The 12,005-nt window shown below is 46.9% G+C and overlaps 1 protein-coding gene across 7 annotated transcripts in view; it reads right to left on the bottom strand.

Moving 5' to 3' along the window:
* LOC147272775 (nck-associated protein 5-like) overlaps window positions 1-12,005 on the bottom strand; it is a 109,632-nt gene that overhangs the window by 9,761 nt on the left and 87,866 nt on the right. For 6 of the 7 annotated variants that reach the window (XM_086201246.1, XM_086201263.1, XM_086201252.1 and 3 more), the window contains 6 exons: window positions 11,743-11,847; window positions 10,693-10,881; window positions 6,756-10,345; window positions 6,339-6,444; window positions 4,973-5,060; window positions 715-1,026 (listed from right to left, as the gene is read on the bottom strand). In XM_086201246.1, coding sequence (XP_086057372.1) covers window positions 715-1,026; window positions 4,973-5,060; window positions 6,339-6,444; window positions 6,756-10,345; window positions 10,693-10,881; window positions 11,743-11,847 — 4,390 coding nt within the window. Of the gene's footprint in view, window positions 1-714; window positions 1,142-4,972; window positions 5,061-6,338; window positions 6,445-6,755; window positions 10,346-10,692; window positions 10,882-11,742; window positions 11,848-12,005 lie in introns of those variants that run through there. The other variant, XM_086201297.1, reaches the window with a different exon arrangement.

The following is a 12,005-nucleotide window of genomic DNA, read 5'->3' as shown; positions in this document are numbered from 1 at the left end:
GCTTATGTCCTGTAAATCCCTCGACGTGATCACTCATCCTGCCGCGTTAGAGTGGCTTTAATCAGCCATCTGATTGCAGCGCACGCGCACCGCCGCCGCCGTCCTGGCGTGCAGCACGCTGGAGCAGGAGCTGCTTCCTGAGCTGGGGCCGTGCTGACATGCTTCTCTAAATGCAGTTGTCCTCGGGGGGCAAAGGGGTTGTGTAAGGACAAGGCTTTGTCATCTTAGCTGACTTGTTAATGTTGATGCTTGAGAATCAGCAGAAGATTGATCTTGGAATCGTCGAGGTTCTGCACAGCGACCTGCCACATCAGCTCCTCACGGTAAAAAAAAAGAAGCTTTCAAGGTTTGCAACGGACATGCGATTCTCTTTGTTTGCCTCGCAGCCTTGATGGAGACGGAGGACAGAAGCTGCCTGTCATCCCCTGCTAATGTGAGTATCTCTGACATGATGTTTCTGTGTCTACAGAACAAAAGCAGCACATTCCTCCTCTGGTTTCAGTATCCAGGAGTTGACCTTTCAAAACTTTAATAAATACACAGAGCAAATAGACAGCGACATCATCATCAGGAGGATCTGACTGACGAGACTGCACGATAATAGCAGGTTTAATACCACCTTTTCACTTCCTTTCCTCGGTGCTCAGAAGAGCCAAATATCGATCTGATGATTGTTAATCGGAGGAGCTTGACATCACATTCGGAAGTTCTTACCTGAGCTTGCCAGCTTGGGCAGGCGGCTCTGGGTGTCCTGGGCGCTGCAGGTCACAGTGGGGTCAGAAAGGGAGTGACCCAAGCTGGAAGGAGCATGCAGGTGGGTTTTTGGGAGGGAAGGCACTTTCACACTGGGTTGTGAGGGGTCTGGAAGAGAGGAGGAGGGAGGAGGCTCCACAGAGCAGCCGGCGGTCACCGCATCTGGGCTGGATTCTGATTTAGGGATGTGGCGACCGCTGGCCCGGCTGACAGAATCAGGGAGAGGGAAGGTGCCGATGCCACTGTCCAGGGTTCTCATCTGACAGCTGGAGCCTGAAGTGACAAGGAGAGGTGTGTGTGTGATGTCTGGGAGAAGCAGGGGTCACCAACACAGGAACAGAGAGGAGGATTCACATGCAACGGAAGGGGTGCTGAGTGAAGAGGGCACCTGTGGTGGTCAGCGGCCAGGAGGAGGAGGAGAGAAAAAACAATTACATCGATGCTTTTAAAAGGATTAGTTGCTTCCATCACCAAGAAAAGAGGATTTTGACTGAATCTGTGACAGAAATATCTAAATATAACACACCCAGCACCTGCTGCCAGAAATGTTAAATAAATGGAGCTGCAACCCGAGGCAGGGATTCACGCTGGGTTCTAATCTGGAGAAACGATAGCGAGCAGCAACAGATGGACGCTGCCTCGACTCGAACAGATGGATGGCGGCGCAGCACGACCCAGGTCCTTGTAACTGATCGCTAACAGCCAACATCGCTTACGCTAATTAATTGGGATTTTGTTTTGTTTCTTGTGTTTTTTTTCTCCGCCTTTTTGCTGAGATGGAATTTGGCACAGAGGCTCCTCGTGTTTCATGTTTGTTGAAATCAACAAGCTCTTATCCGCGTGTTCGTGCGGGTGAATGTCACAGAGCTTCACCCAGCTCACAGACCTGATTCCATCACTTCTAATCTTGCACTGTTGGCCTTGGAGATGGTGATGAAGCGTCCGCGCACGCCAGCGCTGCCTCTCAGAATATCAGACAACACAATGTCTCAAAGCAGCCCTGCGCGGTGTGCTTTTTCTCCAGCAGCGGATCGATATTGACAGGCTCTGCTGCTCGTTTGTATCATCTTGTCTCGGCGGGGTGTGAAAACTTCTTCTGTGAATGCATTTCTTCAGCTGGGCATTACAGAGGGTCTTCAAACGAGCGTGCGTGGAGAGTGAGGCGCCTCGCTATCCGTCTAAACATTCTCATTCGGATCCAAAGCTTTCGATTCTCTCTTCTTCTTCTTTTTTTTAAACTTTCTGGTGAAGTCTCGAGGTGTCATTAGTGATGAGCAGCTTCTTCGTCCTGCTGTCAAAGACGCGCCAATAACTCCACAGCTGAGGGATTTAGCTTCAGAGTTTAGGAGAAAACTTTCACACATGCCGTCATATTTTATTATCTGGCTTTTTTCCACGGGTAAAGCCAGAATTTATGCACACATTTGTGTGTTGTAGTATTTAAAGTATAAATCTGGTCTTTGAGTAGTTCTGTTCTCATCACTGGGGCCCATATTTGTTGTTGTTTTTCCAAAGAATCATAATTAAAGCAAACATTTCCCTCTGCAATGCTTAAATCACACGAAGGTGCGATGATTATTAAAGACTAATTGTGCATCAGAATGTTTAAAATGAAATATTGCGACGCAGCAGAGACATTCTGCCACATTCTACGAGCAAACGTCTTTATTTGGTAACGATTCCCTCGGATCAAATCATATCCTCGCTCGTGGGCTTTCCGGTGAAAGTAAGAAAAACCTCCTAAACTCCAACATCCCTCTGATGTCACAAATAAAAATCTCAGTCTTAGTCGCGTGCTCAAAGTCTCTGATCCGGAGACCTGTGGTTGATTCAGGTCGAGTTTCACAAACTGGCTCTTGTAATCCATCAGGATGAAGACATTTTATGACCTCACTTTCCTGCTGCTCTCCAGATGCAGCGTTCACTGCAGTCAAAACGACTCGCGCGCGTTCATCGTTAACCCTCCACGAGGGCGACGAAGGCGTCAGCGGCGTCCGCCATTAGGGTCAAGGGAGACTTGGGACATTTTGGTGCAGATTTCTTATGACACAAAAAGAAAAAAGCCATCCCCCATGTCGAGGGCCGCACGCTCCCCGTGCTCCTCCACTGAAGCTGCTAAACATGCAGCTGCTCCTCTGCTTCAGCCCCTCCATCTTCAGTTGCAGTTCAGGGACTTTCCTCTCTAAACTTTTTCTTCTCAGTTTGTGTGTGTGACTGCAGCGCGTGCACACAGTTCTGCAGCCTCACGCCCTTTTATGGAGAATGATCGGCGTTACCCTGCTAATTAGGACCAACTGAAGACAATGGGAGTCATCCTCAGAACACAGGTGCAAACAATCCTGCAATTTAGAGCGAATCATGAATCCTCTCTTTCAGGAAAAGACTTGTTTATGAGCTCTTTTCCGCGCGGCCTGTTCCCGACGTGTGAAAACGAGTCCCCACCTACAGCATGGGACAGGTGGCCTGTGAACGCAAGTGAATCACTCCAATCAATGCAAAGGCGTCACAAGTAAAAATCCTGCAGAGACTTTTTAGACTGCCTGGCGCAGGTTGAAAAACTCCCACAAACACACACGTGCATGCGTGTATGTGTGTGAGAGTGAGAGCCATAGATTACACGGCTGTATAATTGAATGCCAAGCCTGACAGTTCAAAATGCCCTCGATAACCAAACTATAACAAGGTCCACAGTAATTCCACCCAGAGGCAGCAACAACTGGACATAATGCAGTTTTTCATGAGCTCCATATCACTTCTGTGTACAACCTCCAGGGTTTGAGCAGAGGAAGCTGCTTTGTTGATTCCTCTGCAGTGCAAAATTGTCTTTGTGCAGCGAGGAAGCACCACAGGGGAAAGAAAAACCATTCCTTTGAATCAAAAGGGCATATTTCTTTGACAATTGGAAACGCAACAATTAGCAGATATTGTCAGTGCAGGAGAGATTGAGTTTTTGCCGGATAATAACGGCCCAGCAGAGTGAACTTCATAACTGGAATATACATTTTTACTCTCGCTTCTTGCATCATAAAGCGGCTGGATGTAAACTATTGGTGTGATGGATGGGTTTGTCTGGCTACAGGCCTGTGCACGCTGCACTTTGGAGAGCTGCGAGCAGATGCTGCCCAAACCTTTTATGAAATATATAATTAATTGTGTCGAGAGGAAGTGCTTAGCTGGCAAAATCATAAGAAGGCAGCGTGTGTGTGTGTGTGTGTGTGTGTGTGTGTGTGTGTGTGTGTCAGATCTGAAACAATTAAGCATTACATTTTTGGCATTGTGAGTCAGTTTGGTGGAAAGTGGCTGGAGATGAAACGGTTCCTCGAAAGGATTTGATTTGTTGCTGAGTTAAACGCTGATGTGGTTCAATCTGCTCGGAGTCATTTGAAATGGTTTCGCAGATGTGCGGATGTTGAAATATGATTCACACCGACCAACAGAGCTGGCGGTTAGCAGGCAACGCCAGCGCGGAGAGCGATTGCTCATGTAAACTTTGCCTGATTGTGATGATCACATTCGGATCACTACAGAACTGCACGGACCTTCCACCAGGACTGAATCTTGCACCACTCGTTCATTCCAACTTCAGTTTCTTCATATTGAATCAAACAATTCCAAAACAATGAATAATGTCAATTTTCCCAAGAACCATGGCGGCTGATCTCTAGTCACACTGTGCTGAATTGCGAGATAAATCATGGAGACCTTTGAGAGGGATCGCTGAGACTCAGAGACAATAATCTACTTCCTCTCCAGATTGAACAATATACTAGGATGGAAGCTGGTCACACTGCAGCGACAACAATCATCGCCCCATCTCATAAATGTTTTGATGCATCTATTTTTCCGGCTGCTCGGGAAAGTAACTATCACCCGGCTGCGCATCAATCACCTCACGGTCTGTCAATATGTTCCCCCTCAAAGTCGGCCAGAGAGGAGAAGGAAACTGAGCCGTCAATCACAGCTGGAGAACGTGTGAATGCTCGGTTGCTCTTGTTTCTGACGGTTAGCGGCTACTTTGGAAAAAACAACAACAAAATTGCTCGGGCTGAAGTGAACAGTTGCAAAACAAGAAACTCAGTGGCTGAAAACAAAGCAGAATAAATGTTTTGTGATGATTCAGGCTCCTGGTTACTGAATGGAACACAATGGGATAGTTTGGGTTTTGAATTTGGTTGCAGATTCACACAGCCTCTACTTTTTCCTGGTCAAATGAACGTACCCATCATGTGGTCTTGACACGCCGTGTCTGCGATGCGTCCCTCTTTGTTTTCAGCCCTCAGGTTGATCTTCTGAGTCATGATGAGTGTCTGTAGAAGAACCAAAACAAACTGTACTGATGGCACTTTTCAGGGAAATCAAGTCAAGAGCTTTGCGAAAGCCTGAGCGAACAAAAAAAATGAAGAAGTAGATGAGGAGACGAACTTAAACACCCATTAAAAAGAAAATCTCTGAAATGAATGCAAAACATAATTAAAACTATTTTTAAGCGTTGATCAAAACCATAAAATACAGCATTAACAAATAACTGTCGACGATCATGATAAAAATGACACAAAACCATGAGAAATACAAGGATTTTACATAATAATACCATGAAAATATGAACACCACATAAAAGCCGGAGTAGACCTGCTTTTAATTTACATTTAAAATATGAATATTTTCAGCATCTAAGATCCTCACCAAACCTCAGCATGTAATAAATACCTCCAACTATTCCATGGGGTTTCAAACGCACAACTGCTACGGTTCTGTTAAACAACATGTCGCGAGTAAAAGCTACTTCGAGGAAGAACTGCAGAGGAGAATGAAAGCCATCAGTCACTGCAGCGACATGTTCATGCATTTTATGACATTTCCTCTTTAATAGAGTCTGACGTTTTTGTCGCATTCAAAGTTTTGTTCTGAAAGAAGCCCTGTAATTGTCATACTTTCCTGCGTTACTTTAATTAGGTTATAAAGAAAAGTGGTTGTTGGGTGTTGCAAAAAAGAGCTTTATAGGTCATAAAGTGTCGCTCTTTTGTTGCATTTCTTCAGGGAGAAGACGGAGGGAAGGCTTGGAGGATGGTATTAAATGGCCCCCTTTGTCAAATGGAGTGCCTCTGATAAGGGGCTCCTCCATGTTATCAAACTCCCACATCTGGATTAAATTTCCTACATTAGACGCTCTTTGTGTCATTCTATTTCTCCCTTCAATTTGCTCCTTTCTTTTTATTGCTTTTTACCAGGCTCACTCAAACACTCAGCCTCTTCATCCTTTTTTTGTCATCTGACTGACAGATAATAAAAAAATAAAACCCGCAAGGTCATAATTTTAGCCTTGCAAAGTGTACTGAGATGATGTAAAAGAGAGGAGCTGCATTTGTTTTTTTGTGGTGAGGTTCGAAACAACAGCAGCGGCGGCAGCGGCGTCCAGGGTAGGAACAAGGAGGCTGAGTCAGTGTGAATCAATGGTGAGCCTGGGGGGGATTTGATGGTGCAGAGGCGGCCTTGTTTTGGATGGGTTTTTGTTCAGACTCGTGCTTGTATCTGCAATCCAAACAACACAAACAAGCATTATATAAGTGGGGAGTTTGCTTACTCACCGCTGCATCTGGGCAGATCTCCATATCACCCTTCATTTCAGCGTATTTCTTGGATGTGGAGATCCCAGGTGGTGATGTGGCCACAGAATTGGCCTTCCCAGCAGTCCTGCAAGGAAAAACTGTATGAGCTCCTGTTTTATCAAGGAAAGAAAAATGCTGATATATTGCATTGACTTGCTCCTCCCTCCCTCCCGTCACGAACACAAGCACACACAAAGGAACGCCGCAAGTGTTTACAGCTCCTACGCTCTCCAGCGCTCGTTGGCAGGTACTTTTGAAAGACACTGTTTTTAGAGGCAATTCGATGAAGTTAAGGGTGTGAGATTTCCTGCCTCGACGAGTTTGCTGCTAAGTGTAAGACAGACGCTGCTCGTGCTAAGACAACAGGGCTCAATTCACTCTTGTTGCTTTACCCACCTGCCAAGAAGCTCTTTCACAAACTGGTCTTTGCCAATGAGGGCCGTGGTGCACTGGATCTGGGTGGCGATCTGTCCCATTTGATTGTTGCAGTGGTCCATGATGGAACTCAGCTTGTTGTTCATCTCAGACAGATTCTGCACCTCTTGTTGGCTATCGTTTTTCTTCTTGTCCTTCTTCTTGTCAGACTTTATCTGTTTGCCTCCGAGCACCGATCCGATCTTCAGCTCTTTCTTCTCCTCTTTTCCTTTGGGTGACTCTGCTTTCTTGCCTGTCAAAGCTGGAAGTTTGCTCTTACGGAAGCCGAACCAATTGGCCAGGGAGGGGCCCGTCTTCTGTTTGGCCTCGCTGGCAGCAACCTTCTCCTGTTCTTGACTTTTTTGTAAATTCTCTTCGATTCCCATCATGACTTTCTCCTCGATAGTGCAGGCTGTTGGGCTGATTTTTTTCTCTTCCATATCAGGGGTCTTGTTCGGCGTCTCCATCTGAGTTTTGATTTCCAAGCTAAAGTCTGGCTCGTTCGGGACACTTCCCTTGACTCCCGTCTCTCGGGCTGGGTTTTCTGAGCTATAACGATGAGAGGGCAGAGGCTGAAACTGTGGATGTGAAGCAACTTTTACTGGCTTACGGATGTTGTTCAACCCAATCCTGTCACTGATGGGAAGGCTTCGCACCTCTTTTTGAGAGGGTGAAGCGATTCCCTCCCCCTTTGCTGTGCTGTGTGACCCCTCAGTTTTGGAGCTTAACTTGGACGTCCTCTCAGGCTGACTATGGGGACTATTTGAGGCAATCATACCTCCATAGTGGCTAAGCCTGGCTCTGGGGGAATGGAGAGGGCTTTCAGCTAACCCAACACCGGGCACTTCCAAGGAACTCTGCCTTGACAGAGAGTTACCCCTTTCTCCTGAGTTGGTGATGATCTGAGTTCTGATTTTTCCCAGTCCGTCCAGAGCGTTGATGTTGGGTTTCTCGATGTAGTTGGTGCTGAAACTCTGGCTACGGGCTTTGGCCCCATTCATCCCCAAGGCTGGCTTTAGATGTGTTTTTGTAGTAACAGATGTGGATCTAGAGAAAAGTTGGCTGCTCCTTTTCCCTTTCTCGCTAACATCCCCCTCCTCTTGTAACACAGGAGCATTTCCTTCCTCCTCCAGTAACCTACACTGGACCTCACCTTTCCCCTCTGTATCGGACATCTTGGGTGGTGGATCAATACTGTACAAGGGCTGCAAGCTGTCACACTGGGTGGAGGCATTTGAAGTCACAGTCTCCTTGGAGACTAAATTGATATGATCTTTCTCCTGCTTGCCCGGTATAGAGGGATTATTTTTATGGCTGGGGGGAGATTTTAAAAATGCTTTAAAGCCCATTGGGATACGAGTCTTCGAGGCTTTCTCCCCTGAGTTAGGGGAAGTCACAACTGAGCTTGGTGGGCTGACAACATCTTTACCATTTTGTGGCTCTGTTTTAGCCTGAGGGTTGTCCTGAAGAGGTAAACTAACAGAGGTCTTTTGCACTGACTGATGGACATTTTCATGGGTGGATCCTCTCTTACTTGCAAATGAGTTCTGTAGTGAGGACCCTCTGAGGGCACTGTAGGGAGGAGGGACATTCTTTGAGCTTTTAGGTGCATTTTCAGGTTCTGGAGCACACCCTGAGTTTGAAGAAGGGAGGTAGTCTTTCATGGTCATCCGCTTGGAAGTGCCTCTTGTGGGTGTCTGAGTCATGGCAGGGGACTTTTGAAGGTGCTGACTGGTTTTATCAACCAGTTTCTGAGGTGCAAGTGCAGTCCCATAGCCTGCATCCAGGTCTAAACAGTCTTTGTCCTTAATGGGTAGAGTAGCTTGCATATTTGGTAGAAGTGAGGTGTGGTAACTTGGGGGAGGGCCCCTCACAGTGGTTGGTGTGGATGGTTGAGCCACCCCTACTTTATGTGCTTGAGGCGACCCTTCGTAATTTGGTCTGATCAGTAAAGAGGTGGTGCGGCCTGGGGGAAGGGGAGGAGAAGGGGACCTGAGTTTATTTTTCATGGTTTCACAGTGTTTGTCTCTGGTTGGCTGTTCACTATTGTCACCGTACTCCAGATGCCTCCTTGAGAGTTGAGGGGAACTGGAGGACGAGCCTTTACTCCATTCGGGCCTGTTGGAGAGCTTGGAGTTTACCACCTTGGGGCTCTGTGAGCTCTTGATGAACCTGGACATTTTAACTGTTGGAGAGGATGGAGATTTCTCCTGCCCACTGGGTCCAGAGTTTCCACTGTTACCTGACTCAGTGGTGGAGCCCTTAGGCAATCTCATAGGGGATGCTGAAGGTTTATTACGACCTGGTATTTTTGAACCATTGGACTTGGAACCTGCAGGATCATTCACAGGAGGGATGGAGTGGCCTTTATTAGCTCGGCTGCTTGGTGGTTTGATTAGTTTCCTTTGCGGAGTCAGCTGCATCGACAACCTTTCTGCACTGTCCACCCCGCTGTTGCTCGCTGTGCTCGTCCTGATCTGATATTCAGATGGCTTCTCAGGAGATTCGAGAACAGTGTAGTTTGTTGCATTTGCTGATTTTTGCCTTGTTGGCCTCTCTTGAGCAACTATTTCTGCATAATCAGGAACTGCTTTGCTACCTCTTGTGTCATTTCGAGGCCCGGCATCTGCTGAAAGCTTCTGAGCACATAGTTCAATTGGTTCTCCCTCTGCATCAAATATTGCCATGATGCTCTCTTCAGACTGACTGCTCTTGGCCCCTTTAGGTTCCTTAATCAGGCTGAGGGGCCTTTGCCTCCCATCAGCAGACTGAGTCCGTCCTTGGTCCCTTTGCAGGCGCTGGTGTACAAGCAGCTTGACAGCATCCCTGGACAACCTCTTGGGGTCCCTTTCTGCTTGCTCTGCTGGCTGGTTAAAGGACGTCCGGATGTCTGTCGTCTCAGAGGTGAGTTCCTCTGGATCATCAGCGTCAGAGAGGTGATTGGAACCTTCTTGGTCAGAAGGGGTGAAATGCAGCTTGGATGGTTTGCTGAAAGCCGATGTCCGTCCTCCCTCGGGGAGAAAGCTGTTAATGAAACTCAGGAGTTTCTCAGGACGCTCCTTTGAGTCGTAGCCAGAAGGAGGGTTTGTAGCCACAGGGCCTGTGCAAGTGTCCCCCCCTCCTCCACTGTCCTGTATCCCCTCCCAGCTACACAAACTGTCTGAGATGCTGTGGGAGAGCCGACTGCAGTAGAACCAGCCATCCTTAGTGGGGATGTTATCTGCCCGGCTGGAATGTGCAAGTTCATCGTCTGCATCATCAGAATCGGACAAAAACTTTTTCCCCCCGCCAGCTAAACTTCGACCCACATGGGAAGGCTTGGACACCCCTTTACTGCTACTCTTGATACCCAGGGAGTAGATGCCCTCGTTGGAGTTCATGCAGTCTTTGTCGCCTGACTTGGAGACCTTGGATGCTGATGAGGATCTGTGCTTCCTCCTCTGGAGCTTTCTCAGCCCCTCCAGTATGTTGGTCTCTTTGCGCCGCGTGGGCAGCTGCTCCTCTAAGGGGGCACAGATATTACTGGGAGCTGACGAACCCAAACTCAACCTCTTCTCCCACGTCAGAGATGGCTACAGGGAAAAAGAAGAGAAATTAGTTTGGACACGCTCCATATTTAAGTACACGCTGTTGTACGTGATCAGGGTGCGCATTGCCGCTCTGCTACGGTCATGATACTGTTTTTGTGTCAAATTTAAATATCGTGAGCCACGTTACTGTGCTCAACCGGCCTGAGAAGTGAAAACATTTCTCAACTTTTTCTGTGGAGCTTTCCTTGGGAGCTGTAATCAGCAGAATTAGAGTAAGCCCAAGGATTAATTTGGGTCTTACCAGTAAACCCTACAACTATCTGAAATGTGAGCAATCACTTAGAGTTTTATGGAATTCCTGCTGGGCTTTATGGAGTTAAGGTGATTACCATTTTGCCACCGGACCGTCCATCGTTCCAGGTGTATGAGCCGCTGGAAAATTCACTGCAAGCACTTGACAGGGACAACTCGCTACTGCTACAGCTGCTGCGGGGGTAGGCAGGCGCTGGTGCTGTCAGACTCAGTTGGCTCAGACACTTGGTCACCGGAAGACCCGACTTTCCATTCACCTGAACCTCCTATGGCACAGAGACACAACATAAGCATCATTTATTCAGTTGATAGCGTCTTCAGAGCTGGGAAAATTCTGTAAACTTGCGTTGGCGAGGCTTGGATAAAGTAGGTGTACGTTTTACAAAAATTGCCCTTTGATTACGCATTTCATATGTGAGCTCTAGGGTGGTGTTGCATATCTAATTGCTACCTGCTGTTCATTTAGTGGTGACAGATATGCAACAAAGATGTGACAGACCAATGGAAATATTCGGAAAATGCTCTGCAAGCTGAAATAAAAACATCAATCAAATTCACATGTGCAGTCACCACAACACCACAGATGTGTCTCCAATTAGTATCCGATTGCAGAAAATGTGACTGATATGCAAATAAATCCGTTCCAGTAGGCTAGAGTGTGTATCACCTAACACAATCTATTCAAGGAGATCAGGCCCATTTGATAACAGGGTGATGTATAATTCACATCTTAGCCATTATTATTTCATTGACTCGTCTTCCTCTCCGCTCTCATGGAACACAGTACAGTTTATCAGGTGGCATCCTCAGAGGGGTAAAAGGGTAAAAGAAGGGAACAAACTCATTTTCAGTCCTTAATGCATAATACATAAGATGACTAATGTACCGCACTGTCCTATGGAGTCATTTTTACCGAGTCTCAATCGATGGTTTTCTGGTAATATGACGAGGATTTATTCCTCTTTCTGCAAAGTGATACTCCTCCTGCTCAGAGCAGATGGGGGGGTCACGTCTTTTGATGGTCAGGTCTGTATTTTAATATCTTGTAATGATTTCTTGAGTGAACAGGGGTGCCCGATTTGTATTAAAAACATATACATATACAGTATACATGGCACTAAGCTTACACTGGAAGGAGAGTCTGTGTTCCTGGAAAGCAAGAAGGCTTTGCTTCTCTCCGGCTCCAGGAGCAGGTCGGCTGCAGACAGATCCATGATTCGAGAGTGGAGTTTCTGGAAGGCAAGTGGAAGGACACGCTGAATACTTTTATTTTCAGCTTTCGAGATGTTCACATGATCTGTGGTGGTTTCAAATAAAGAAGCAGTGAGACTCCTTCACTTGCTGTTCCATCGGTTTGTACAGCACCGCATTCATGAAGTTTCATGACTTT

This window comes from Aulostomus chinensis, chromosome 1, assembly GCF_037954235.1.
Source record: "Aulostomus chinensis isolate RoL2024-O1b breed Wild chromosome 1, RoL_Achi_v1.0, whole genome shotgun sequence".
Classification (NCBI taxonomy): Eukaryota; Metazoa; Chordata; class Actinopteri; order Syngnathiformes; family Aulostomidae; genus Aulostomus; species Aulostomus chinensis.
Note: the sequence above shows the minus strand (reverse complement) of the source record. Positions and strands in the feature narration are given on the sequence as shown.